This window comes from Sarcophilus harrisii, chromosome 1 (genome assembly GCF_902635505.1).
Source record: "Sarcophilus harrisii chromosome 1, mSarHar1.11, whole genome shotgun sequence".
Lineage (NCBI taxonomy): Eukaryota > Metazoa > Chordata > Mammalia > Dasyuromorphia > Dasyuridae > Sarcophilus > Sarcophilus harrisii.
In genome coordinates, this window is record NC_045426.1 from 166,094,077 (window position 1) to 166,120,568 (window position 26,492).

The 26,492-nt window shown below is 35.2% G+C and overlaps 1 protein-coding gene across 1 annotated transcript in view; it reads left to right on the forward strand.

The window, feature by feature from the left end:
• The window catches only part of ANKRD31 (ankyrin repeat domain 31), a 169,187-nt gene that overhangs the window by 116,755 nt on the left and 25,940 nt on the right, over positions 1 to 26,492 (forward strand). The window contains exons 20-23 of the mRNA XM_031966397.1: positions 1,839 to 1,926; positions 2,709 to 2,805; positions 16,728 to 17,769; positions 24,629 to 24,769. Coding sequence (XP_031822257.1) covers positions 1,839 to 1,926; positions 2,709 to 2,805; positions 16,728 to 17,769; positions 24,629 to 24,769 — 1,368 coding nt within the window. The remainder of the gene's footprint in view (positions 1 to 1,838; positions 1,927 to 2,708; positions 2,806 to 16,727; positions 17,770 to 24,628; positions 24,770 to 26,492) is intronic.

The window sequence follows — 26,492 nt, forward strand, 5'->3', positions numbered from 1 at the left end:
TAGATAAGGAAATGGATTCAGGGGCATGTAGATAACTAGAGAAGTTCTCCTATTGAACTCTCCGACTTTCCTATGACCCCAAGAGTCCAAATGTTAGTACGCTCAGAGTTTTCGCTATCAAGTAGCATAAGTGAACTGACTTAAAGATTCCTCGAACAATTTTGATTTGTTATAAGTCTACCTAGTGATGTTGATGATAGGGAACCTAGGCCTATTCTCACTAAAATTTTTAGCTGCATCATATTCTGCTATCATGAGTCCAACTTCTTACCAAAAAAATGGGCTCTTTGGGAATGTTGGATGGTGGAGTAAAGAGAATACTTAACCTTGAAGTCAGAAGGACCTGAGTTCAAATGTGTCCTCAAACATTTAACACTAGCTGTTATGACTCTGGGTAAGTTGCTTAACCCCAATTGCCTTTCAAATAAATAAATAAGGCTTTTAAAAACCTTCTTTATACATCTAAACCTCTAAACATCATCCTAATAACCTCATCAAAGGCAAAAATGAGGAAGTGGCCAAAGTCAGTAGTAGAACCCATGATATTCAGAAAAGCTTGGAAGAAACCCCAGCTCCCTATACTCTTGTCAGAAACATTTCCCCATCATCCTCCCAGATAATCTCAACATTTGAAGACTGCCTTTGTTGCCAAACCCAAATAAATGACTTAAATATTGCCAGACTCCAGGAATTGATAAAACAGCTAATGAGTACTCTCAACTAATGGCAGTAATCTGTTGCATGTTGTTTAGCATGTGTATGCTTTTAATAAGTGTCATTTAATTAACTTTTCTTTTAAGATTATATGAGAGAATTAATTTTAAAAAATCTGTACTTTGATAAAAGCAGAATGAATCTTAACATAAACATATTGTTAACATGATTTTTATATTAGGGTTAGGTGTTTTCATTGTTGTTCCGAGAACACATCTCCAGAATTATTAAATTATTATTTACATCATGTGGGAAGGAATTTAATCTTTACACTTTTTTCCTGTACATATTACTTTTCAGGAAAATATGTGCAGTCCTGATCCCATTATTCTTTCATTCAGTCAACTTCAGTGGTTGCCTATTGCATCAAATATCAAGTAGTCTCCTCTGTCTGGCATAAAAGCCCTTTACCATCTGGTTTAACCTACCCTTCCAGGTTTATTATGCCAGATTCCATTTTGTACTCTCTATGGTCCAGCTAAATCAGCTTATGTGCTATCCCTCCTACATACCACTCTACAAACTGACTCTTTGTCTTTATACTCACTATGCCCCCATACTTAGAAGGCACTTCTTTCCCTGGATCTCTCAGAACCTCCAGTTCCTTCAGGACGGAGTTCATAGTCCACGTTTTCTAAAAGTCTTGTCCTGAACCACATGGTTCCTCATGACTTCCCCAAAATTATCTTGATATATGCAAATAGACATACATAATGTGATATATCTATGTATACACGTCATGTCTTTGATAAAATGTGAGCTCTATGCAAGTGAATATGTTTCATTTTGTCTTGGTATCTTCTGTTCCTAGAATGGTACCTTGCATACAGTAGCCTCTTAAAAAGACTTGTTTGTTGATCAGTGGATGTGTCTAATATATAGACTAGATTAAATAATACATTAAATTATTTTCAAATCATCAAAAATTAGTTTAACTATATGTAGATATCAACAATAAAGTAAGAAGGGCTCAAATACTTAGATGACATAGGGGAACTACCTGGAACATTTTATAAGCCTTTTTTGTTTTTACATTTTTTTTAAGTAGAACTGCTTTCAATTGTCATATAAGAGAAAAACATGCTCTTCCCCATATTGAAATTCATGTTATTTGTATCTGATAGCATGATAGCATCCATACCATTTTACAAGATATCGGAGAAAAGCAAGAAAGCCTGTTGCTGTTTGAAATAAGAACACCCAAAGATGCTGGTAATTATGAATGCAAATTCATTTTGGGCTAATGTTATAAAATCCAAGATCAGTGCTAAAATGTGTTTTTTTAATGTTAATGAATAGCATGTGCCTCTGAAAGAAACTGAAAAATGTTATGTGCCAATGTAAAATAGTTACTTCTTAAGTCTGACAGTTTGAGTGGAAAAGTGGGGGAGACTATTAAAGGTGTTATAAATAGTGGCTAAAATTTATTATCTTAAAATTAGTGATTGAAAACTGTAATGTCACATTTAAATATATAGAGATATGCCTAAACAATTGGTAGGAACAGTAATCAGATAGCTGTCAAAGATGACTTTCTAGAGTGGTCCTTCTCAGCCCTGGGCACATAAGTAATTGAAGAGATACTCAGAATCATGATTGTGTATGAGCCAGCTGTAGAGATGCTATACAATGATGACTAGAGAACAGGTTGTATTTCTCTTTGGCTGCTCAACTTCACCTGGTTAAGGTGACGACAAAGACTAAATGAAGAGTGATAGAATGCCTGTTCATATTGCCTTTCACAATGGCTTTTACATTGTAAACTTTATTACTTGATCACTTTCCTCCATAGAGGGAACAACACCAACAGATTTGGCTATGGTCCTTGTTCTTATTTCTGTTATGGCTCAAAATTTTAATGAATAAGTGCAAGTTGCTGAGGATTTTAGATATCTTTTCTTAAGATGCTTACACTAGCTCCTTTTACCTCAATTCATGATTCAGCTCAAGTTGGATTTTATTAATCCCTGACATTTTATTTTTGTGGCTTCTAGACCAATATAGTGAGAAGATGTTACAGATTAAGGATATTATGGACAGTGTGCTTGCAAAACAGAAAAAAGAAAGAGATGATCTTGCTAAAAAATACAGGCAAGTAAAAAAAAATTACTTTTAAGAAAAACATTTTTCAGAGTTTTAGAATATTAACAACAATAATTAAGCATAGCCACTTCATGTTAGAGATGTGGTAGAGTATAAATACAAAATGATACATACATTTCCAGATACAAACATTATACAAATTTGTTTTTTCTTTCAAAATCAAAGTTTAGAGTATCTAGTGCTTGGCCTGGCCTCAGGAAGACCAGAGTCAAAATCTAATTTCAGACATTTACTAGATGTGTAACCCTGGGAAAGTCACTTAATCTTTGTTTACTTCAGTTTCCTCATCTATAAAATAGGGATAATAATAGCATCTACTTCCCAGATTGTTGTGCGGATCAAATAATTATTTGTATCAAATCAAATATATAATTATAATTATATATTAGCACATTGCTTGATATACATTAAGAGCCGTAGCTGTTATCACTATTATTGTATGTACTTTACCCTGGGTGTGTTTTATATATTAGAGCAGAACTTGGAACTATCACTGAATGGCAAGAGCTAAATAAGAACAGGGTCTGAGAAGAAAAGGATGTTCATGGACATCTTCAGTCAGCACACTATTTCTTGGCCTTTTCCAAATTCAGCTACTTCTTGGATACATTCTCTTTTCCTACTTTCCAACTCTCCCCTAAGTTCTATACTCCCTCATTAGAATATAAGCTTCTTGAACTCAGTGCCAATCTTAATTGTACCTGAAGCACTTACTACAATGCCTGGCACATAATAAGAACTTAATAATTAAAAAAAATATATCCATTTACTATCCATCACCTATATCTGTGATATGCTGCTGGTTCTAAATAGAAACAAAACCAGCCACACTTTTTCTTCAGAAATGCACAGAATTAAACTTCACTAAATTACACTAAATTAGCCCCCCCACTTGATTTTATGTTCAAATCTATAATTTCATCAGTAGAAATTCTTTCTAGCAAAGTATATCATCCCTTAATTATAATTTCTTAGGAGCCCTGAGAAGTTAAATAGTTTAACTACAAACATTTAGCTAGCAAATATCAGAGAAAGGATTTGAATCCAGATCTTCTGTTTTCTGTACATGTTTTTTTTTTTTAAATCTTAAGTTGGTCAATGATTTCCCCATGCACCTATGCCAGTCTCTTTAGATGATTTCCTTAAATTCTTCCTTCATTTACCCTTCTGCAATCCTGCAGTGACTCATTTTCCACAATCTTTCAAAGATCACTGACAATAACTCAGAAATCATATCTACCACTTCTTTTACAACCTTAGGATGTAATTATCTGGGCCTGGTGACTTGAATTCATAAGAAATATAAAGAAGCTTGCTTACTATTGTAATATCTCTCTTTGGAGTATCAGTTTCTGGTTAGTCAGTCCTGTACGACATCTTTTCCAGTCCAAAGGTTATTCTCCTTGGCAGAGAAAATGGCAATATAAAAGTTAAGCAATTCTACTTCCTTTAAAAAAAATTTCTGTAAAAATCACAGATGATCCTTAGTGCTTGCTTTCTTTCTGTCTACAATATTTCTTCTTTGATTTAGAAGCTCTGGAATTTGTCCATAAAAAGTTTCTAGAAGATTTCATTGGTGATTTCTTTCAGAATTGGTGGATTCTTCCTATTTTCACTTTATCCTCCAGTTCTAAGACATCCAAGACATCCTTGATTTATCAATTTTAGGATTTCTGGTTGAATTTGTAGGCACATTGTGTTTTTCCTAGAGACTTTACTCTCAAGAATAATTTTTATCTTCTTTTTGGGGAGAATGGATTTGGAAGCAATTGGGGTTAATTAACTTTCTCAGGGCCACATAACCTGTAAGTCTGAGGCTGGATTTGAACTGAGATTCCTGATACTGCAGGCTGGTGCTATATCCATTGGACCACCTACTTGTCCTAAGAGTCATTTTTCTTTAGATTTAGATTTGTATCTTGGATGTCCCTGAAATTTAACAGATTTTTATGTTAGTATTCCTTTTTTGTTTGTTCATTCTTCTAGACTACTTCCTAATTTAGTGCTTGATGTTAGGACAAAGTTCTGTGTACTTCTGAGAAGGTCTAGGGTGGTTTTCTTTCTATTTTCTTGGAGGTATTGAGTGTTTTATTGTTCTAGAATCCCAGGGACAACTTGTGCTCAGGAGCTGAAAACTTTTGGTATTCTCAACATGGTTTGATTTATGATCTTCCCAGTCAGAAAAATCTGCAGTTTTCTGGGTTTAGATCTGAGTAGCAGTAGATTGCTGCTAGAATCATCCACTATCAGCCAGCTGGAAAGATCTGCTCATTCAGTGACAGAACTTCAGGTTAATGGAATTTCTTTGGTCTGGAATTCCTGCCCTGTATTCCTCTACAGGCTTCAGACTGGGTTAAAAGCTGAGACTGAGACCCTAATCTGTTTTGAAATCTGAATCACATTGCTGCTGCTTGATTCTCAACTAACTCTTCTCTCTACCTCTGAGATCAGTGTGGGATTTGGGTGCCCTGAATCTGTGACTGTGACTTTAGGACTAGATAATGAGCCACAAAGCTACCAGTTAGCACCTGTTCTCAGACTGAGGAGATATTGATATATGTATGGGATCTCCATTTTATCCTAATGTACAGCCTCACCCTATACTGAAATGCTCCCTGTACAGTGCTCCTATCCCAAATGTCTGCAGACCCTTCTGTCTTCCTAAATACCTTGGGTTATAGAAACATAACTCATTGTGACTTCTTCTTGAATTTCCCCATCAGAATTCAGTTTGATTTATGTGTTTGGAAGAACTTGGGGAGAGAGTTTTCTGTATTGTTTCTTGCTATTCTGTCTTTCCAATTCTGTCTTTTCTATGTAATCAGTTATCATTGATATATCCTGAATAATAGTCCTATCTCTCTACAGGAGGTCTAATAATATTTAAGAGTTCCATGGTCATAGCTGGCCATTCAAATCATCCTTTGATCCTCTTTTACCTAATAGAGTTAAGTTTTTTAATCCTTTTGGTTGTTATTTTTAACCTTCTTCACCATCTTCAGGTCATTCTGAGCCTTTATATTCTGAGTTTTTACAGAAATATAGCCATATTTTTGCCCATCCTTTGCTTCTGTTATCTGTAGATATTTATTCAAATCAATCTGTGATAACATCAATTTGGGAGTGAACCAGTGATGCAGATACTAACTCTTTTGTGTTTGCCTATCCCCATGCTATTTTTGTCCTTTTTTTTTTTCAGAAGTTTACTACAGGAGATCTACCAAATGTTTTAGAGATATTTCTTTCTTTCTCTCAATGTTGGAAATGTAACAGTGGAACACTTAGAACCACCTTGTCATCCTCCACTCAAGCCATGTGAACAGCCCATCTTCTATTTGTGCCATATAATTCTTTGATTACATCTTTCACTCCTGTTCTTCTTTGGAGGTCCTAATTGGTTGTGTGTTACTGCCGACTCATAACTACTATTCAACTCTCTCTTGTTCTTTGTGTGATGCTCAACTTGAGTTCTTCAGAGGCACTGATATTTGAAGTCTTGATATCATATAGAAATACCAACTATTTTTAAAAAATAGCCCTTTGCTGTTCTTAGAAGCTCGGGATAATATATAAGTGCTTTGCAATTTCCTGAAAGCAATCTTTCATGAAAGCAATTTACTGAAAGCAAGTGGTTTGCAAAGTGCTCTTCTTTTCCTTTTCAATTCTGGGCCCAATTCACTGTCTATCTATATTGTCTGTCACAAGTATACATATTTTAAACTTCAGATACACTCTAGAGGATTCCACTCTTATGCATAGTGAAATTTAGGCAATAAATATTATTTCTCCATTTGGTCTTTGACAGGCCAAATTCCTTTGAGTGGTTATAGATTCTTCCAGGAGACTCTGCAGTGTCTTAGGTCTTTATGCAATCAATACAATGAAAGCAAGAGCTTCTAAAGGACTTTACTATCTAGGGAGAATTATTTCTCTACCTAGACACTGTACTAGAGCTCCTACATTGAAATAATGAATATTTTTTGTTGAGCATATATCTCCCCCAATTTATGTTGCCTGATATTTATTTTCAGAAGATTATTAAATAAGGTTATTCCTGTTGCTACAAAAATTGTTGGAGAAGGGCCTATAAAAGATAGATATTTTATATTACCCAATAGATTACTTTTTCTATAATTAATAAATCAGTAAGCACAATGGATTATTTTCTCTGTGCTTATGGTTATACATTCATGACAACATTGAGGGATCAATTTACAAAATATCAAAAGGAGAGGAAGATGCCAAAGACATGGGGGGGGGGGGAGAAATCTCAAACTTTATCAATACCAAAAAAATTACATTACAAACAGTCTGTGTGCCCATTCTCCATGCCCACTCTTTAATTTATTCAAAATCTCTATAAGGGTCATTTATACTCTAATGAGGGTAAAGTTGGAAATAAGTAGGCTTTCACAAAGGATATTATACAACTTACTACATCTTTACCATTTCACAATTGATTGGAAGCTAATAGAGAATTTAGGATCTTCCAAAGATGTCTTTTTAAAATTTAAGTTGGTTAATGATTTGCCTCAACCTCTTTAGAAAATTTTTCCTTTCATATTTTTATTCATCATTGTTTCTCCTATATCTATCATTTTTTGAGAGCTTCCCAGCCTTCTAGGGTTGATTTCCTCCTTAGAATTTCATACCATGATAGTCTAACCAAACTTTGTCTGAATTGTTTGAAAATCTGTCCTCTTGAAATCTAGGCTGCATGTCTGCTTATACCTATCTTTCTTTCCTCTATCACAAATTATATTTGGAATGGTCATGTGTCTACAAGATTCTTGTCATTCATTTCCTTCTTAACAACCAATTTCTTCGTCACTGAGGCAAATAAAGAAAATATCAGCTGCTTTGAGTAAAGAAACTTCTCTAGCAGATGGCCAGATAATGGAAATGTCCCATTACTCATATATAATGCATGACTTTGATCTGTCTGAATTCATCTATTTTCTCTATCTGTACAGTTGGCCTATAGAATACGCTTAAAGGTAACATTGCTTCTGTTTCTGCCAGTGTTAATCTTTAGCCAAATGCTTTTTTTAAAAAAAATCTGCTTCTCTTGCCCCAGTGACTTCTAAGTTTCCTCAAAGGATATAACAAAAAGAAATTTAATGTAAAATTTTAAATTCTATTTTATTTTTTCAAACATATAAAAATAGTTTTCAACACTCATTTTTGTAAGACTTTGTGTTTCAAATTTTTCTCCCTCCCCCCTTATCTTCTCCCTCCCCTAGACAGCAAGCTTGCTGATAAAGATTAAACTTGTACAATCCTTTTAAACATATTTTCATATTTTCCATGTTGTGAAAGAAAAATCATACCAAAAGGGAAAAAAAAACATGAGAAACAAATTAACAAGCAAAAAAAGGTAAAAATACTATGCTTTGATCCATATTCAGTCTTTATAATTTTCTCTCTCTCTCTCTCTGGATGCCAAAGGATTTTTCTATCCCAAGTCTATTGCATTTGCCTTGAATCATTGCATTGTTGAGAAGAGCCAAGTCTACCACAGTTGATCATTGCATAATCTTGCTATTACTATATACAGTGTTCTTTTGGTTCTGCTTGTTTCACTCAGCATCAGTTCATGTAAGTCTTTCTAGGGTTTTCTGAAATCAGCCTGCTCATAATTTCTACTAGAATAATAATATTTCCTTATTTTGCATTTTCTTGTTGATGGGCATTCACTCAATTTCCAGTTCCTTGCCACTGCAAAAAGAGCTGCTATAAACAGTTTTGCACATGTGGGTCCTTTTTCCTCTGATATAACTGCTTAACTTTTTTAATTTAATTTTTTTCAGTTAATAAAAATATTTTTTATTTTCCTTCTACTTTTCTTTTATCCATTGGAAAGAAAAAGAAAAGTAAAACAAGAGCCTTGTAATAAAAATCCACAGTCAAGCAAAACTAATTCCCAAATTTGCCATATCCAAATAGAGATAGAGAGATATCTATGCCCTAAGTACTCCACTTCTGTCAGAAGGTAAATACTTTACATGAGTTCTCTAGAACCATAATTAGTGACTGCGATACTTCTTAAGTCTTCCTAAGTTATTTTTCTTTGTAAAGCCAGATTTGGGCTCAAATCTTCCTGATCCAGATCCAAAACTCTATTCATTGTAATATATGGTACTAATTTCCCCCCAACCCTTGTCAATCCTTTTCTTCTTTCTATATGGTTCTTTTTAAATACAGCATACTATTCCAAATGTATGTTCCAATTTTGTGTCTCATCTCAAAAAGTCTCAGTGTTATGTATAGGATCAAGTTTGACTTCTTATTTTGTTTGTTTCTTAGGTTTCATGCATTTGTACAGATATCTGAGGTTATGAGTTTTATTGCTAGCTTTTAAAAAAAATTTTCTCTGAAGATTTTCTGATTATCTGTACTGATATTTTTTTTCTACTTACATTTTACTTAGTCTTGTTGTTGTACATACATGAAGTAGTATTTCTCATCCCCTTCATCTTAATCCAAAGTACTTTTGATTTGATTTTCTGCCCTTGTTAGTTGTACTTCATTTTGGAGCTTGCTATTCCTGTATTTTAAGCCAAAGTTCAGAAATCCAAATCTTTTTCACAGACATTATCTTCTTAATCAGCTTTTCATTTCCCAAGATTTCCTTTGTCTTCTGAAGTTCTTACCTCCAAGAAGCAGAAGTGATGGAAACAGCAACTGTGCCAGTCTTATATATATACAGAGTAAAGAAAGCATAATTAGGAAAAAATCCAATTATTATAGCCATGCAAATAAAGTCAGCATGGAAAGACAACAAAATCCTAGTCAATACAATGACACCCAGCCATGATAATAACACTATGCTAATGTAAAGATCACATTCCACCTTTCTGTTAATAACTGATAAACTATAATAACTGATATTTAGAGGGTATACTTTCTAAAGAGGCCTGTTTGTTCTTTTGCAAGACATGTATTGCATTAAAGTAAAACATATTAATAAATACAGTATTACAAGCACAGAAACCTGGTGTTCTCCTTTGATCTTCAAGTTATTGCCCAAGATTTTAATAATATTTTCTAGATTCCTTATGACAATATCATTTGTCCTTTCATGAGTCAGAGGAAATTTGTCATCTGGTTAGATGATAAGAGTGAGGTACTTCTCTTTAACGTCCGGGATACATGCTCTTGGAAAACAGTAGATTTCCAGTTATCAGATCAACACAAAACTGACTCATTACTACTCAGTAGGCAATCATCATGTATCATAACTCATCTCTTCTTTCTCTGACCCTTACTATATGCTGTCTTATTTGACAACATCTATGGATCCATGTCATCATTCTTTGTAGATCAAGCTGATTCTTTATTAGAAAGAACCTTTTATTTGTTCCTAAGTTATAACTATTCAGTTATAGCTTTCTCTTTTGTATCTTGTTTTTCCAGCCCCCAACCTCATTGGGGTTCAGATCCTGTTTCTTTTCTGCTTCATTTTGAAGCCCTTCTTCCAGATTAAGGACCAACCCAATGGTCCACAGAAAACCCTAATAATCTGAAGAATGAACAGTAATTTCTTTAGCCTCCATCCCCTCTTTATTAAGAGAGAAACCAGTCTACATTTTGAACGTAGATAGCCATACAGAAATACAAACATAGTACCCACATTCTATAGAGTTCATTGTAGAATTCTACTTATGTTTGTTCCATACTTGTGGAAATAATAGTCAATTTTTTGTCCATGTCTTTTCTGTAAATTCTGTAAAAATATTCTCTCTATATATACTGGGTTTACCCAATGATCTGAAGGCCTTTCTTTTTTTGGTTGCTTTTAATTTTTAACATTTTTATAAATATCAGTATAATGTTGTCCATGTCTTACTATTCATTTTTGTAACTTAGGTGGCCTGGCTTCCTTTTCTGATTACACATGTCCTTATGCTGTCATTATGCAAATTTTAAAAATATGTTATCATTGGTAATATGCTGCAACCTACTCACTATAAATGAATCTTTCCATTATCATTTATATTACCTGCAATTTAGATTCTTCTGAGATCATAATGTTAAAATATATAGTAATCACCTATTACAGGATATAGGTTTATCAAATCCTTTTTGGTTATCAAGTAAGCTACTTTTTTCGTTAAATAAACCTGGTTATCTGGTTGTCACTCATCCATTAGTTTCACCCCTTCTGTAAATTGAAAGACATAGAGAAAGAGAGGGAAGGGAGAGAGAGAGAGAGAGAAAATGAGAGAGAGGGGAAGGGAAGGGAGGGAGGAATGAAAGGAGGGAGAGAGAGGGAGAAGGAAAGGGAGAGGGAGAGGGAGAAGGAAGGAGGAAGGGAGGAAAAATGACTAATTTAATGAGTAATTTGTATTCTTCATCTAAATTATTTTTCCATTGTGGATGGAAGATTGATTGACCATGGGCATCATCAAGAGAAGGTCCTATAACATTCCAGGCTCCTGTGTAATTAGCACAATGTCAAACCACAAAGTAAATGCAAAAACTCATCAGTAAGAATTCTTCTATTTGAACTTTGTACAGGACATCTTCTCTGAAACTGGGGAATAATTTTACTGACAGTAGATTATAGAACAAATATTTCCAAGGTCATATCTGTCGTAGAATCTAGTAAGATCTTAATTTTGTGTGGGAAACATTTTTGTGGAAGAAAACCTTTAAGGTTCCATCTTTCTTTACTGAATCAAATCCTTTTTGGTAATCAATAAACAATAGATATAGTTAGATCTTTACATTCCTCCAACAGTTTTGTGACTTCAAAAATATTGCCTACAATTTGTAAAATGAACAGTTTTCAAAGGAAGAAATCTAATCTATCAACAATTACAACTATTATGACCATCAATTTGGAATCATGCCCCAAAAGTCACTAATCGATACAAAATCTTTTACCTAGCAATTGCATTATTTCATCTATCCAAGAAAAATATTTATAGTACCTCTTTTTTTAGTGACAAGAAACTAGAAGCTTAGAGAGTTCCCATCAATTAGTCAATGACTAAACAAATAAGGTTGTATAATCATGGAATATTGTATATAGTAATGGAATATTATTGTACTATAAAAATTTATGAAAATTCCAGTTCCAAAAAGACCTGAAAAGATTTTATGAACAAATGTAAAGTGAAGTCAGCAAAGCAAGGAGAACAGTTTATACAATAACCATCATGGTATTGTTATTGTATAAAGACAATTTTGAAAGACTTAGGAATTTTCATCAATGAATTGACAAATCATGATTACGTAAGACCAATAAAGAAATATGTCAGACATCTCCTGACAGAGAGGTAATAGATGTAAGATGTAGAATGAGATAAACATTTTTTGAAATAGCCAGTATAAGAATTTGTTTTGCTTAACAATGCATGTTTGTTATAAGGGCTATTTTTCTTTCAGGACAGAAGGAAGTAGAAAGGAGAAAACAAATGGTTGCTAATTGAAAAGCATAAAATAAATTTTAAAAGCCTATCTATTCCTCTCTCATTTCTCCCTTTGATGCATACCCAGATAGTCCTGTTAAAGATTTTACAGAAACCAGTAGTAACTGGTATCTTTTCTTTTTAAAATTTTTATTTATCTTTGACATTCTTCTTTTTATAAATTTTGAGTTCAAAATTTTATCCCTTCTTCCCCCCTACACCCCTACACACCACATGTATCAATTATACATGTGAAATCACAAAAAATTTCTGTTTTAGATATGTTGCAAACAAAATAAAATAAAGTGGAGAAAATATTTCAATTTGTGCTCAGAGTTCATATAAGTTGTGTTCAGAGTTCATATAGGTAGTAGGTATCTTCATATAGGAAATAGGCAATGTCTATAGACATTATATTACATCCATGAATATAGAGCAACAAAACTATTTCCTCTAGCAGATCATTACCCTTGGGAATACCTTTATCCTCCACTCACAAGAGATCAGCAACCCACCATCCGAAGACGCACTATCCTTCAGAGCAAGCCCATAATCTGCGGACGAACCTTAATCCCTTTGACTGGCTACTAGTTGCTACTTCAGGCCCCATCGTTCCACTTTCATCATAGGTCCTTTGGAATAACTGATACATTTTCAGTAAACTTTTTAAAGCAATAATACCACCATGATTTTTCCATTTTTTGGTATCAACTTTTCTTTGAGATATTGATCATTTTATGTATGGATTTCTGTTGTACATATACCAATTATATTTTCTTCAGTGCAATTTCTGTTTCCTCCTATAGTACATTGCAGTCCAGATGGAGTAGCTTAATAGTTGTTTATGATGACAGAAAATTGCTGGCAGATCTGTTTCATTTCACTTATTTCTGTTAACTCCCAGTTTCATTTATAATTATTTTAGAAATGATTTGACTTAACTTAAATTCATGTTGATCTTTCTGCAGATTTGTTTTTCCTTCTACTACTTTTTGTTTTTTTGTAAAGCACTACTACTTAATTTTTCATTGTTCTTTATAAAATTTTATAAATAAGATTGTATTCTAAATTATTGTTGACTTTTCTACTATATGCCTCTGCTTGTTGATCAAATCAGTTTCTGGATTATAGCCTTGAGATTTACATTGCTTAAAATTCATTCATGGAAGGGGTGAGCTAATATGTGCCAGGCACTGTACTAGGTCTTGGGAATACGAATACAAAAATGAGATAGTCTCTGACTTCAGAGGCTTACATTCTACTATATATTAACAATCCCTTTTTAGCCTTATGTCATCTGGAAATTTGATAATCACTCCATCTATCCTTTTATCCAAGTCAATGATAAAACCTTCATATAGTCTAGAGATTTTCTTCTAAGTTGATATCAAAACTTTAATAGCTACTCTTTGAGTCTAGCTATTTGATTTCCTAATTTTACTTCAGTATAGCTCGTATGTCTCCATCTTTTCACAAGGATAAAGTTGTCAAATGTGTTGCTGAAATCTAAGTATATAGTTGTAGCATTTTCCTGATCTATGGTCTAATAACTGAAAAATGGAAGTAGAGTTAGTATAGTATGCCTTTTTTTTTTTTTGCTGAGGCAATTGGGGTTAAGTGGTTTGCCCAGGTTCACACAGTTAGACAGTTAGGAAGTGTTAAGTGTCTGAGACCAAATTTGAACTCAAATCCTCCTGACTTCAGGGCTGGTGCTCTATCCACTGCACCACCTAGCTGCCCCGGTATGGCTTATTCTCGATGAAGCCATGTTTTTGCTTTGTGGTCATCAGAAAAGCCAAAGGAAAAAAAATTGGAGAAAGACAAATCCAGTTGTTCTGGTTGAAATGTTTATTTTTCTGTTTCTTTTTTTAAAAATCAATGGTTCATTTAAATAATTTTGTGGAATGATTAAAATTTTTTTCATCTTTATCCTTTGTCCTGTTTCAATACTTCACTGATTATGATCTGATATTAGATATTTCAAGGCTAAGTGAATAGAAAGGAAGAGTCCTGGATTTTCATGCAAGAAGATCTGAGTTTAATCCTGGCTCTGTCTTCTACTGTCTGGGTAGTAACTTCAGTTGCTAGCTCTCTCCAAACCTCACTTTCATCAGTGATTAAATAAGAACGATAAACTAGATGATTTTGATTTTCTATTACAAGTCTAACTCTATGATCCTATAATCTAATGATCTTAAGCTCTGATGAGTTCCTAGAAGTTAAAAAGACTTCAAATATGGACCCAGAAAAAGACTGTCTAGATGTCCAAGGAAGACTCGTATGGAGAGGATCATGACCACCAGATTGACATTAGGTGACTCTTTATGGCAATTCACGAAACATATAAAAAGACCAAATGTTCCTCCTCTGGCCTTTCTTCTTCTAGAATGATTTTACCATAGTGGCAAAAAAGTTGGCAGAGAGTACTAAGAATTCCACAATTTTTTAGCCATCTACAAACATTCATTCAAATGTGCAGAAGACAGAGGATGGAGTCAGAAAGACTTTTCTTCCAGCCTCAAACACTAGCTGTGTAATCCCATACAAATCACTTAATCTTGTTTGCCTCAGTTTCTTCATCTGTAAAATAAGCTGGAGAAGAAAAATGGCAAACCAGTATCTCTATCAAGAAAATTCTAAATGCTATCATGAAGAATCTGGCATGACTGAAAATAATTCAACAATTTCTAAATTTAAGTCTCTCAATTCTTAATGAGTTCAGTTTAATTGTGTTCAACAAAAATCTATTAAGTGTATACAGTTATCCTTTCCATCATAGGGCTTAGGACTGCAGTGCCCTTGTGATTTGGATAATCTGCATAAATTTTTTTGCCTTCCCTTCATATCAGAGAAGTCTGATTTTATTTTTTTATGGGGTGTTTGGGTTAAGTATTTAGTCATAAGCTCTATGTGTAGTATGCTGGATTTTGTGTGTTGTCTGTGGCTCCTACAAAAATCTTCCCAAATTCCCATTTAATTTCTTATGTCAACTGAAAATAAAGTAAAACCACAGAAAGTAAAGTCACAATGTGAAAAACATAACTGTACTATGAAACGGGTACCAGGTGTTAAGAGCACATATAAAAAGAAAAGTTTCTGCCCTTAGTGATCTTACATTCTATTGGGAGTAGAGCTGGGGACAATGTAACCTACACACAAATAAATAAATGTAAAATACATTCAAATTTCTTCCCTAGTTAAAAAGAAGAGAGAACAAGATATTTTTTGTGAGGGACAGCACTTGAGCCAAGCTTTGAATAGAAATAGAAATTACAAAAATCAAAGATGATAAGAAAGAACATTATAAGCACAGAAGAATAGTCTTTTGCACAGACATGTTTGCAGGAGATGGGCTGTCATGTATGGGAAACAACAAGTGGACTAGTTTGGCAAGCTATATCACAGAGTAGTGAGGAAAAGTAATATGAAATCAGTTTTTATGTGAGTGAAAGATGAGAGAAAGGAGGGTCCAGAGGCTAAGAGACCAGATAATAGGCTATTGCAGCTGTCCAAAAGAGGTAATAAGGACCTGAATTTGGATATTGGCAATAAGGGTAAAAAGGAAAGGTTGATATGAAAGGTGTTCTGAATGTAGAATTGATAAAATTTGGCAAGTGACTGAACAAAAAGTGTAAAAGAGAAGTAGGAGACCAGAGTGGCTTTGAGATTGTGAGCCTAAATAACTGGAAGAATAATGTTGTCTTCTAAAGAAATAGGGAAGTTAGGAAGAAATGTGGGATGAATTTGATGAGTGGGAAAGAAAGATGAGCACTGTTATGAATATGTTGATTTTGAAGTACAGTGAGAGTACCAGGATCCCCTGTTTTCCTGCAATAGGAACTATTTTTTTCTAAATAGTAGCAAAAATTTCCCTGACGTGATTGATATCTGCCTTTGATGCAGCTTCCCAGTCACTTAAGGATAAAAAAATGGCACCACTGTGGAATAGGAATCTCTTCATTTTGTCAGCTTTCTGAAGGTCATGTCAGTCACTATACCCAGATATATTTCTGTTTGGAAATGAGGAAGGTCATGTCCAGAAAAGCTAAGTGTTACTATATCTTTGTTGCAATTTGTGCCATGTTAAGGCAAAGAAAGCCTTCTTTTGTTAATTGTTTAATGACTTAAAGGAGTCTTATTTTGTCCCAATGTCAAATATAAACTAAAATAGTATTGTTATCTAACATTAGACCCATCTCTAATAAATACCTTTGGGACATACAGAGATGCCTAGCAAGCTATGTGACCTTGGGCATGTCACTTAACCCTATTTGTCTTATTTTCCTCATCTGTAAAATGATTTGGAGAAGGAAATTGCAAACCACTTCAGTAACTATCCAAAAAACTCCAAATGGGCTCATGAAGAGTTAGACATACTTGAAAAAGGACTGAAATTTTAAATTGGAAACAAAAGAGCATTCATTTTGTGTATGGGATGTTATTGTGCTGTTGTTTTTTAAAAGTTTGTATTTTTTTTCCTTTTCCTTTCTGTAGGTCTTCGATAGAATCTTTCAGACAGGGAGCACTGAGAGAAAAACTGGCAAACTTGGCCACTCGACAAAAGAACCTTTTAATAGTAGCCCAGAAGCAGAAGAAGTTAAGCCAGAAAATACAAAATTACAAGAACACAAGAAACACATCTGGTCTGGGTGCTAGGCAAGAATCACCTGATTTAAGGAATTCCAATGAAAATGATGAAGGCAGCTACTTTATTCCTGCGGAAAAAGCAACGCAGCCTGATTCAGTTTCTGTCCCTGTGAGGTTCCCTTCCAGTCCCACCAGTGGAAGCAGTCAGAGAACACACTGTACTAGAAGGCAGGAGGATAACCAAAATCTGAGTAGTTGTATAAGTGAGAGATGGGTACATGAGAAAACAGCTGAAAGTGAATGTTTTTCTTTTAATGAACTAATCACCAATGAAAGACCTGGAGATTATACCTTAAAGAGGACATCAAAAAGTAATTATATCCGTGGCATCAAAATGGTTAAACTCCCTCCCCAGTCAGTGACTTCTAGTGCTCAGGCAGAATATTTAGAAGAAAAAAATTATACTGCAGTAATTACAGCCAAAGGAAGCAAATCTCTAAATCCCTCTGCAATAACTGAAACTTTAAATATTTTAGAGACCCCAAGTGCAACTGTCAGAAATAATACCCATCAACTAAACACTGTTTGCCAGCCAGCTTTTACCCATAGTCTTTTACCAGGAAACACGTCTAAGAAAACAGTTTCTCAAGATCCACCCGGGACAGTATCAGAATCACTTGTGCAATCTTTGCTTGCTCATCAAGGAAATGCATGTGCAGACAGTGGTGCTTTGCTTAGGATGAAACCAAATCATACAGAGTCAAGACCTGTTGGCACACTTGCAGATAACAGTCAAATTAATTTCTCCTTAGAATCTTCCAATCAGAATAACAAACAGGAACCTTTACACTGCAGAGCAGAGATGAAAATGAAAAAAACCCAGATCAAAGAATTGATTTCCTTGGGAAGAATTAAACCAGGAAATGATGTTCTGGAATTCAAAATGCAGGTACTGTCATGGGTTTAAGTTCTAAAACAATGTCAACATTTGAAAATTATAATCTAGTCACACATTATCTTTTTCAGGACAGTAGATTGCTCAGGGTCTATAATTGAATAGATGTCACTGTATTCTTGAGTGTTTAAATATTCCTACTCATTATTGTGATTTATACCCCTTAGATCAAGTACAAAATTGACTTGTGGAGTACTTTGAGTCTACTAGTTCTGAATGAAATTTATTCAGGAACATCATTTACTTGGCTATTATTTCCTCTTCTTAGAATGAGGAATTGCAACAATAAGTAGCATTTATATATTATTTTTAAAGTTTACAATGGGCTTGATTTACATCATCTCATTCAATCTTCTTGCAACTACCAGAGATAGATAGTATTTTTACAAATGAGGAAATTGAAGCCTATAAAGTGTGACTTGCCCATGGTTACATAGTTAGTACAGAATCAAGACCAGTTGGTACACAGCATATAGTATTCAAGAGAGGATTTAAACAGAAGTTTTCCTGACTCTAAATCCAGCACACACTTATCCATTCTCTTCAAGTATTTCTCACTTGCCTGGGTCTCTAGCTGGCTGGAACAGTGAATAGAGCTCTGGGTCTAGACCTAGTTCAGGTCTAGACTCAGATAGTTGTTAGCTCTGTGAGCCTCAGCAAGTCACTTAACCTTTTTTCTGCCTCATTTTTCAGTCATGTCTGACTCTTCGTGACCCTGGGATGATTTACCATTTCCTTTTCCAGCTCATTTGACAGATGAGGAAACTAAGGCAAACAGGATGAAGTGATTTACTCAGGGTCACACATCTAAGAAATGTCAGAGACCAGCTTTGAACTCAGGAAGATGAGTCTTTTTGACTGCAGATCTGGCACTCTATCCATTGAGCCATCTAGCTGCCTAATTTTTTGCCTTAGCTTCCTCAAATATAAAATGAGAAATAATAGTACCCAACTCTCAAGGATAAAGGACAAAATGAGATAACATTTATAAAATACTTAGCACAGTGCCTGGCATGCAGTAGGTACTTAATTATAGTCAGTGCTTAATAGATTCTGGTTCCTTCCCTTTTCTCTTCCTACCAGAAAAAAAGGAAAAAAAGCCTTTTTCCTTTTTCTCTTTGCCTTCTGCATTCCCAGACTACTTACTGTTGAATCTTATTATATTGTATTGCTACTTACCTTTTCATATTTATAATCCTGTCATCCAACTTCCTTGTAGGCTTTTTCAAGGCAGTGACCTCTTATATTTTCCATTGACTGTTCTAATAATTAGCATGGTAGGAATTTAAATAATGGTTTTGATTCCTTTGTACAGACAGACTTCTGACTAGCCCTAATGGAAAACTTGAGCCACTGTTACAGAAAACCTTATAGATTCATAGACTGAGAACTAGAAAAGTCCTTCCCAGGTCTTTGAACCTCCCTCCCTTATTTTAGGGGGAGGGACTGATTCCTAGAAGATTTAAGGGCTTATTCAAAGTCACAAAAGCAATAGAGGATTGGTTTCATTGCTTCAGAAAGCCCTGAAAGCACAGGTAGCTTTTCAGCAACCACCTTATTCAGTAAATATTGTTTAAGCAACAACTAGACGTCAAAATTGTGGTAATGCAGAACTAAGTTTCTGTCTCATATTCTTGACAGTATACAGTATACTAAGATTGTGACATCATAGATCCATTGATGCCTTCCAGAATTGTCTTTGGCCATACCTCCCTTCATGGGGCTCCAAAACAGAACTGTTCATTTATCTTATAGGAGGAGGGATTCCAGTGAAGCATAAACACATTTGGATTATCTTTGATCACAGAGATTTGGAAACCACCAATTTACTACTAAGTAGTATTATAGAGACCTGGGAAAGTTAATGCATCTTCCAAAGGTATCTCATTTAAAACCAAAGAGTAATTTGGATATTGGAAGCATCTGTGAATACAATATTTTGTTTACATGTAAATACAAAGCCAGGTTAGGGAAAGAAAAAGCTTCTTTTAGATATATGGCCAAAAGATTTACTCTCTTCCAACATTCAAATTTTGGGAGCTTTCTTTTGAATTCATTGTAGTCTTGGTTGTAGAAATGCTCCCTCAGAAATGGGATTCATTAGGTTAACGTCTTCTATATTTTATGTGCCAGGCTTTGGTGTGTGACATATCCATATAGATACATAGAAATCCAAAAGCTTTACATTAAAAAAAACTAAATCTCTTATTGAATTTAAATTATCAGAACATAAGGTTTTGTATTTATAAAATGAATAGATTGAACTGGATTACCCTTGGCATCCCCTCCAATTTTAAAATACTATGAAACTTGTAGCTATCCATGGTGACTTATAATAAAGACTCCTCATTTCAAGAAGATTTATAACTGTAAGATCATATTCTATAAGGGTGGGATCTAGAACTGTAAGGTACTTCAGAGGGTATCTGGTCTACAATTCTTTCTTTTTTACAAATTAGAAAACCGAGGCACAGGTAGTTCAACTGACTTGCCCAGGATCAATCAGGTAGCAAAAATCAGAGGTGAGAACTTGAATCTTTTGATTCTAGAGCTTTTGTTCTTTTTCACTTGCATGACACTCAGTAGAAATGGAAAATAGAGCAAGTACATGGAATTCATTTACCTGAGACAAAAAATATTTGGAGGAGTAAGAAGTATCAAAGGCAGTCATCCAGTGAGTAAGCAATTAAGTGCCTACTATGTGCCAGCACTGAGATGAACACAAGGGATACCCAAAAAAAGATAAAAAATAAAAGACAGTCCTTTTCCTCTAGGAGTTCAAATTGTAGTGGGAGAGACAACACACAAATATGTAGAACATGCTATTTAAAAGATAAATAAATAAATAATGAGAGAAAAGGCACTAGAATTAAGAAGGATTGGGAAAAACTTTCTGTAGAAGAGGAAATTTTAGTTGGGACTTTTGAAGGAAACTAGGAGATGGAAATGAGGAAAGAAAGAATTCCAGGCATGGAGGAGAATCAGTCAATAAACATTTATTAAGTACCTACTGTGTGCCAGGCATTGTATTAAGTTCTGTATTGTATTAAGGAGAGAAAGACAGTCCCTATCCTCAAGGAGCTGATAATCTAAAGATCAAGACAACATACAAATATGTGTGTGGGTGCGCGCGTGTGTGTAAAAATATGGCAAGCTATATACCATATATGTAGGAAATAACAAAGAGAAAATGCTATAATTAAAGAGGGTTAAAAATTCCTCTAATAAAAGATGCGATTTTAGTAGCTACTTAAAGGAAACCAAAGTCATAAGGAACCACTAGAAAAAAAGCCTGGAAGGTCTCATTAGTGAAACAGCCAGCAGGCCAGTGTCACTGCACAGCAGAAATATCACTATTTAGAATGATGTAAGATATAAGAAGATTGGAAAAGTGTGTGTGTGTGTGTGTGTGTGTGTGTGTGTGTGTGTGGGAGTGTTAGATTTTGAAGAGCTTTGAAAGTCAAGTAGAGGATTTTTTTATTTGTCCCTTGAAGGGAATAGCCTTTGTAGTTTATTGAATATGGGGGTAACATGACTGGACCTTTATTTTAGAAAAAAATTTTTAGTGGCTAAATAGAGGATGCTTTGTAATGGGGAGAGATTTGAGGCAGACAGACCCACCAGCAGGTTCTGGCAATAGTCTGGGCATGAGGTGATGAGGGCTTGCACCAGGGTGCAGCCTGAGAGGAAGAAGAGGCAGTATTCCAGACATTTTGCAAAGAGATTAGTAGCCCTTGGGAGAAGACTGGCTGTGGGAGGTTAGATAGAGGGAGGAATCCAGGACAACTCCTAGGTTGTGAGCCTGAGGGACTGGGAGAATGGCGTTAGCCTCTACAGTAACAGGGAACGTTGGAGGAACAAGGAGTTCAGGGGAAAGATGAGTTCTGTTTTGGACATTTTGAGTTTAAAACTTCTATGGGTCATTCAGTTTAAAATGTCTGAAAGGTAATTGGGGATGTAAGATTGGAGATGCAGCAGAGTTTGGGGTAAGATAAGTAGATTCAAAAACCATCAGCATAGAGATGGTAATTAAATCCATGGCCCTGATGAGATCACCAAGTGAAGTAGTATAGAGGGAGAAGAGAAGAGGAGCCAGGACAAAACCCTGAGGGACACCTGCAGTTAAATGATCTGGAGGAAGATTCAGCAAATGAGACAGAGAAGGAGAAGTCAGGGAGGTAAGAGGAGCACCAGGAGAGAGTTGGAATGGAGGAGCCCAAGAGGCTCAGAAGCACAGAAGATAATCTGACAAGGAGCAGTTGTAGTCAGAGACCGGGCAGCCTCTCCCCCTAGAGCCTTGTCTGGGCCTTGTCCTAAAGACTAAAGGGAAGGTGAGTCCTGGGAGAGAGGAACCCAAGAGATAATGACCTAGGACTGGTCATACCACATATTAACCCAAGTACCATGAGACACTTGGTGAGGTAAGGTTCAGAGAGTGTAGTCCCCTCTCACAGTGAGGACAGACACTCCTCCTGTCAGCACTTTTGGGCAAAACTCTGTTCATTCCAGGCTAATTAAAGATTTGCACAGGAAAGTTGGTCTCAGTGTCACATGGCCAACTTAATATTTCCCATGTACCCCAAAATATGGTAAATGCAACAAATTACAAGTTTTTTCTTAGCATTACATTTTCTGCTTGATTCCTAAAGTCTGAACTTCATCTTCCAGTATACTCCTTGAATTTGTTTGTATGTATGATTTTGGTCTGGTTCCTTTTTTGGACATTACAGTTCAAACAATGATCTAGAAGAGGAAACTTGGCTATTAACCTTATTTTCTGTTACAGGCATTACTTCTGTGTGGTCCTTTCAGTTACAAGAGCTGTATTGCAGGCCAGTGACTTTTGTTTGCTCATACTAGGATTTTCCCTCTACCCTACCCAAAAGTTTTGCCAGAATATACTGGCTAAAATATTTCCTGTGGCTTCTATAACCTGGAAAGGATCATAGAGTCACAGCTTTAGAGCCAGAAAGAACACTAGGGTTACCTAATCCAACTCTCTTACTTTACAAATAAGGAGATTGGATTTTAAGAACAGCAACAGTGGCTAGATTTGAACACAGTTCCTCTAACTCCAAATCTATCGATCTTGTCACTGTACCAAGACTTCAGTCGTGGCTTCAGTTCAGTCTTGGGCCATGAACCCAAGCAATCTCAGCCCCTTCTGAGGAGTATCTCAACTGGCCCAAGTGAGGCCATTGTGAAGACTAATGACCATGACTAACACTGTGCTATCTAGCAACTTGTCCACTAGAAAGGATTAGAAATCTGCATTTTGATGCTCAGTATCTATCTTCTGCCTAGGGTGTATGCCAAGCCTAGCTAGAACGAATAGAAAAGCAATCTGACACCCAACAGAAAACAGTTTTTGATGTCAAAATTCTTTTTCCCCTTGTCACACTTTTCTGTGGTATCATTGCCATGTCACATTTTGTTAGCTGCTTCAAGAGCTGGAGAACAGTATATTCTTTTTTAGATGTGACACTTCTGTACTTTTGTTACAAATAACAGTTTTAAAAAATCATTTTTGAAAGAGGGCCTTAGAGCCAAAAAGACGGAGGCTCAAGTCCCTTTTCTGATATTTATTGACTGTGTAACCTTAGGCAAAGTCATTTGGCTTCCCAGTGCCCCAGACAACTGGTGATGTGTGGTTGAGTCAAAAAAAAAGCCATGACTACAGACAGAGAACCAGAATCTAAATCCCATTTCTGATGCATATGATTTGTAGACTAAAAACTTACTCTCACTGACCCTCAGTTTCCTCATCTGTAAAATGAGGAAGTTTGACTAGATGGTGTTTGATTTCCTTTCCAGCTCTAGATCTATGGTTCAATGACATAATTGACTGTCTATATTAGTAGAGAGAGTTTCCTTCCTAAGAAGTTCTAATTTCCAGTGAAATCAGGTATGAATATATACACAAAGGATATTTTTGTAATTCAGTTTTGTTTCCTATATGCTTTGCCTTTGTTTGTTAATATTTTTAGGTTTTGACAATTCTCATTGGAATTTGAAGTAACTTTTGTTTAGCTTGGTAGCTTCCTATCAATAGATAGCTTAAGTCAATAAGTATTTATTAAACACCTGCTATGTGCTAAAAACTGGGGTTACAAAGAAAAGTACAAAACATTCCCTGCCCTCAAGGAAATCATTGCCTAACTAGAAAGTCAACAAGTAAACAGCTAGGTAACTTAACTTTGGTATTATTATTCTTTCAAGAGATTTGTGAAGGTTTACCTTCACAAATAAATATATTTGATAAAGACTAGATTTTAGGCAAAAAGTAGGGGAAGTGATAAAGGAGGCAACCTAGGAATAATAGGAATTACCTCTAACAAGGATTTAATACTAAATGACTATGGCAGCTTGGTAGTGAAGTGGATAGAGCACTGGGTTTGGATCAGGAAAATTCATCTTCTTGAGTTCAAACCTGGCCTCAGACACTTATTAGCAGTGTGACCCTGGCCAAGTCCCTTAACCTTGTTTGCCTCAGTTTCTTCATCTGATAAATGAGCTGAAGAAAAAAATGGCAAACCACTTTTTGCCAATAAAATCTCAAATGGTGTTGGACTTAACTGAAAATGATTGAACAAAAAACTAAATGACAGCCTGTCATCTTTCCTAATTTGAGGTAATTTGGTGTTACTGTTTTAAAATCAACTTATAGAATCAGATTGCTGATTATGAAATTTGTAGATTTTTAAAATTTCATCAAATTAACTTTAGTAATTCACATTTTAGTTTAAATTATCTACTGTATCTACTTGAATCTTGTTGAGATTTTCTTACTGTTGCTTATACTTCAAGAAAATCACTTTATAATCTCTTCTCTTTTTCAAAATTTTCATTTTAGGATGCCACCTACAAAGCCAGTATCTTACAAAATGGTAAAATCAAAGCAAAAAATGGTGAGATTTATCAAAACCCAATCACCTGGATCAAGGCACTTTTAGGAAGTAATATTTCTGTGACCTGGAAGTATGTATGGAATAAGGTGGGTTTATAGATCATCCTGTATTCCCCTAAGTTTAATATTAATTAGGAAAAAGTGATCTCTTAATGAATATAGGATTTTTCTGTATAGTAGCAGGTTTCTCTCAAAAGTTGAATGGAGATGCCAATAAATCTAGAAGTTGGATTGGGCAGTCTAACTAAGTTAATCTGTAACATAGATCTTGGATAGGCATTGCAAATAGACAAAGAGCTTGATCCAAATGAAAAATTACATTTCAGAAATTGCTATCACTTTTAATGATCTCAAACTATTTCTTGACCTCTAAACATATTTGTAAACAAAACAAAACACCAGCCTGGGATTCCATATGATTCTGAATCATAGGAAATGATTTTTAGATCTCAGGAAAATCAAAATTGTGCATGATCTAAACAAGAGTGGGTTGTAAGTGGATCTAAATGAGCTTCATTAGTTTCCCAAGGATAGTGTGTGGAGTAAAGTAGCATAAAAGAAGTCATTGAGGACATATCAGAAAAAGAGATGATCTGGTCATATAAGGATAATTAAAATATTATACCAAACTAGTACAAAATATTAAAAGGCTGAGAGTGAGGCCTCCAGCATGTTGGTAATGTCCTCTATGCAGGGGTTATGGAAGGGCATGAGAAAAAGATATCAGAATATAGGATGGGGCTCTTAAAGCCCGGAGGGAAGGAAGCGCCCACACTGAAGAGGACATCCCTCAAAGTACTGATGAAATATGGAGTATGGAGAAGCTGGGGGAGTGAACAAGAGCAGGGTGAAAATAAGGAGTTCAATTTGACATATGAGTTGGCTGCCAATGGGACATTGAGGTATGACAATTGATGTTTTAGGACTGGTACTCAGGAGAATGGTTAGGGCTAGATTTATAGACTTGGGAGTTGATTTTCCTGAATTACAGCTGAATCCTTGGGAGCTGATGAGATCACCAAAGGAGAGAGTCTTGAGAGAAGAGTAGAGCCTTAGGGGAAACCTATGTATGCCTCATAGAAGGGAAATGGATCTAGCAAAGGACACTGAGAGGAATGATCAAACAGGAAGAAAGAGAACCAGTGATAGTAAGAGTGAATATCCAAACGAAGGGTGTGATTTAACTCCATCAAATTCTGCAGAGAGATCAGGTAGGATGAAGACCAAAGAAAGAGATTTCAGCATCAATCATTGATACCTAGCACATTTTCTCTCGTCAGGAAAGAAACTGTAATAAGGGGAAAAGTTGGGGAGGGGCTTTTCAACACTGTACAAAGAGGTAGAAATACAAAGGCAAAATTAAATATTCCCTGCCCCCAAGGAGTTTACATTCTCTTGGGGTGGATGGGAACAGCATGTCATAAATTTAAAACATATACAAATATATATATATATGTAAATATATATATATAGGAGGGGGAGAGAAAGCTAACCTCTAGGGGAATCAAGAAAAACCATTGACAATTGAGCTCAGTCTTGAATGGAACAAAGTGAATACTTTGGTAGAAGGTAGAGATAGAAGGAAAAAGACCATGAAAGATAGGCTACATAGAAGGGAGATAGAAAGTCATACATGGGAAACCACTCTGGCTGTTATATAAAGCATGGGAAGGGGAGGAGTTTCAAAGCAATTTGGAAAGAACCATACTGTGAAGAGCTTTTTAAAGGCCAAAAAGAAGAGTTGCATTTTACTTTAGAAGCAATTAGAAACCACTGAAGATTTACGTGCAGGAGAATGACATGGTCAGAT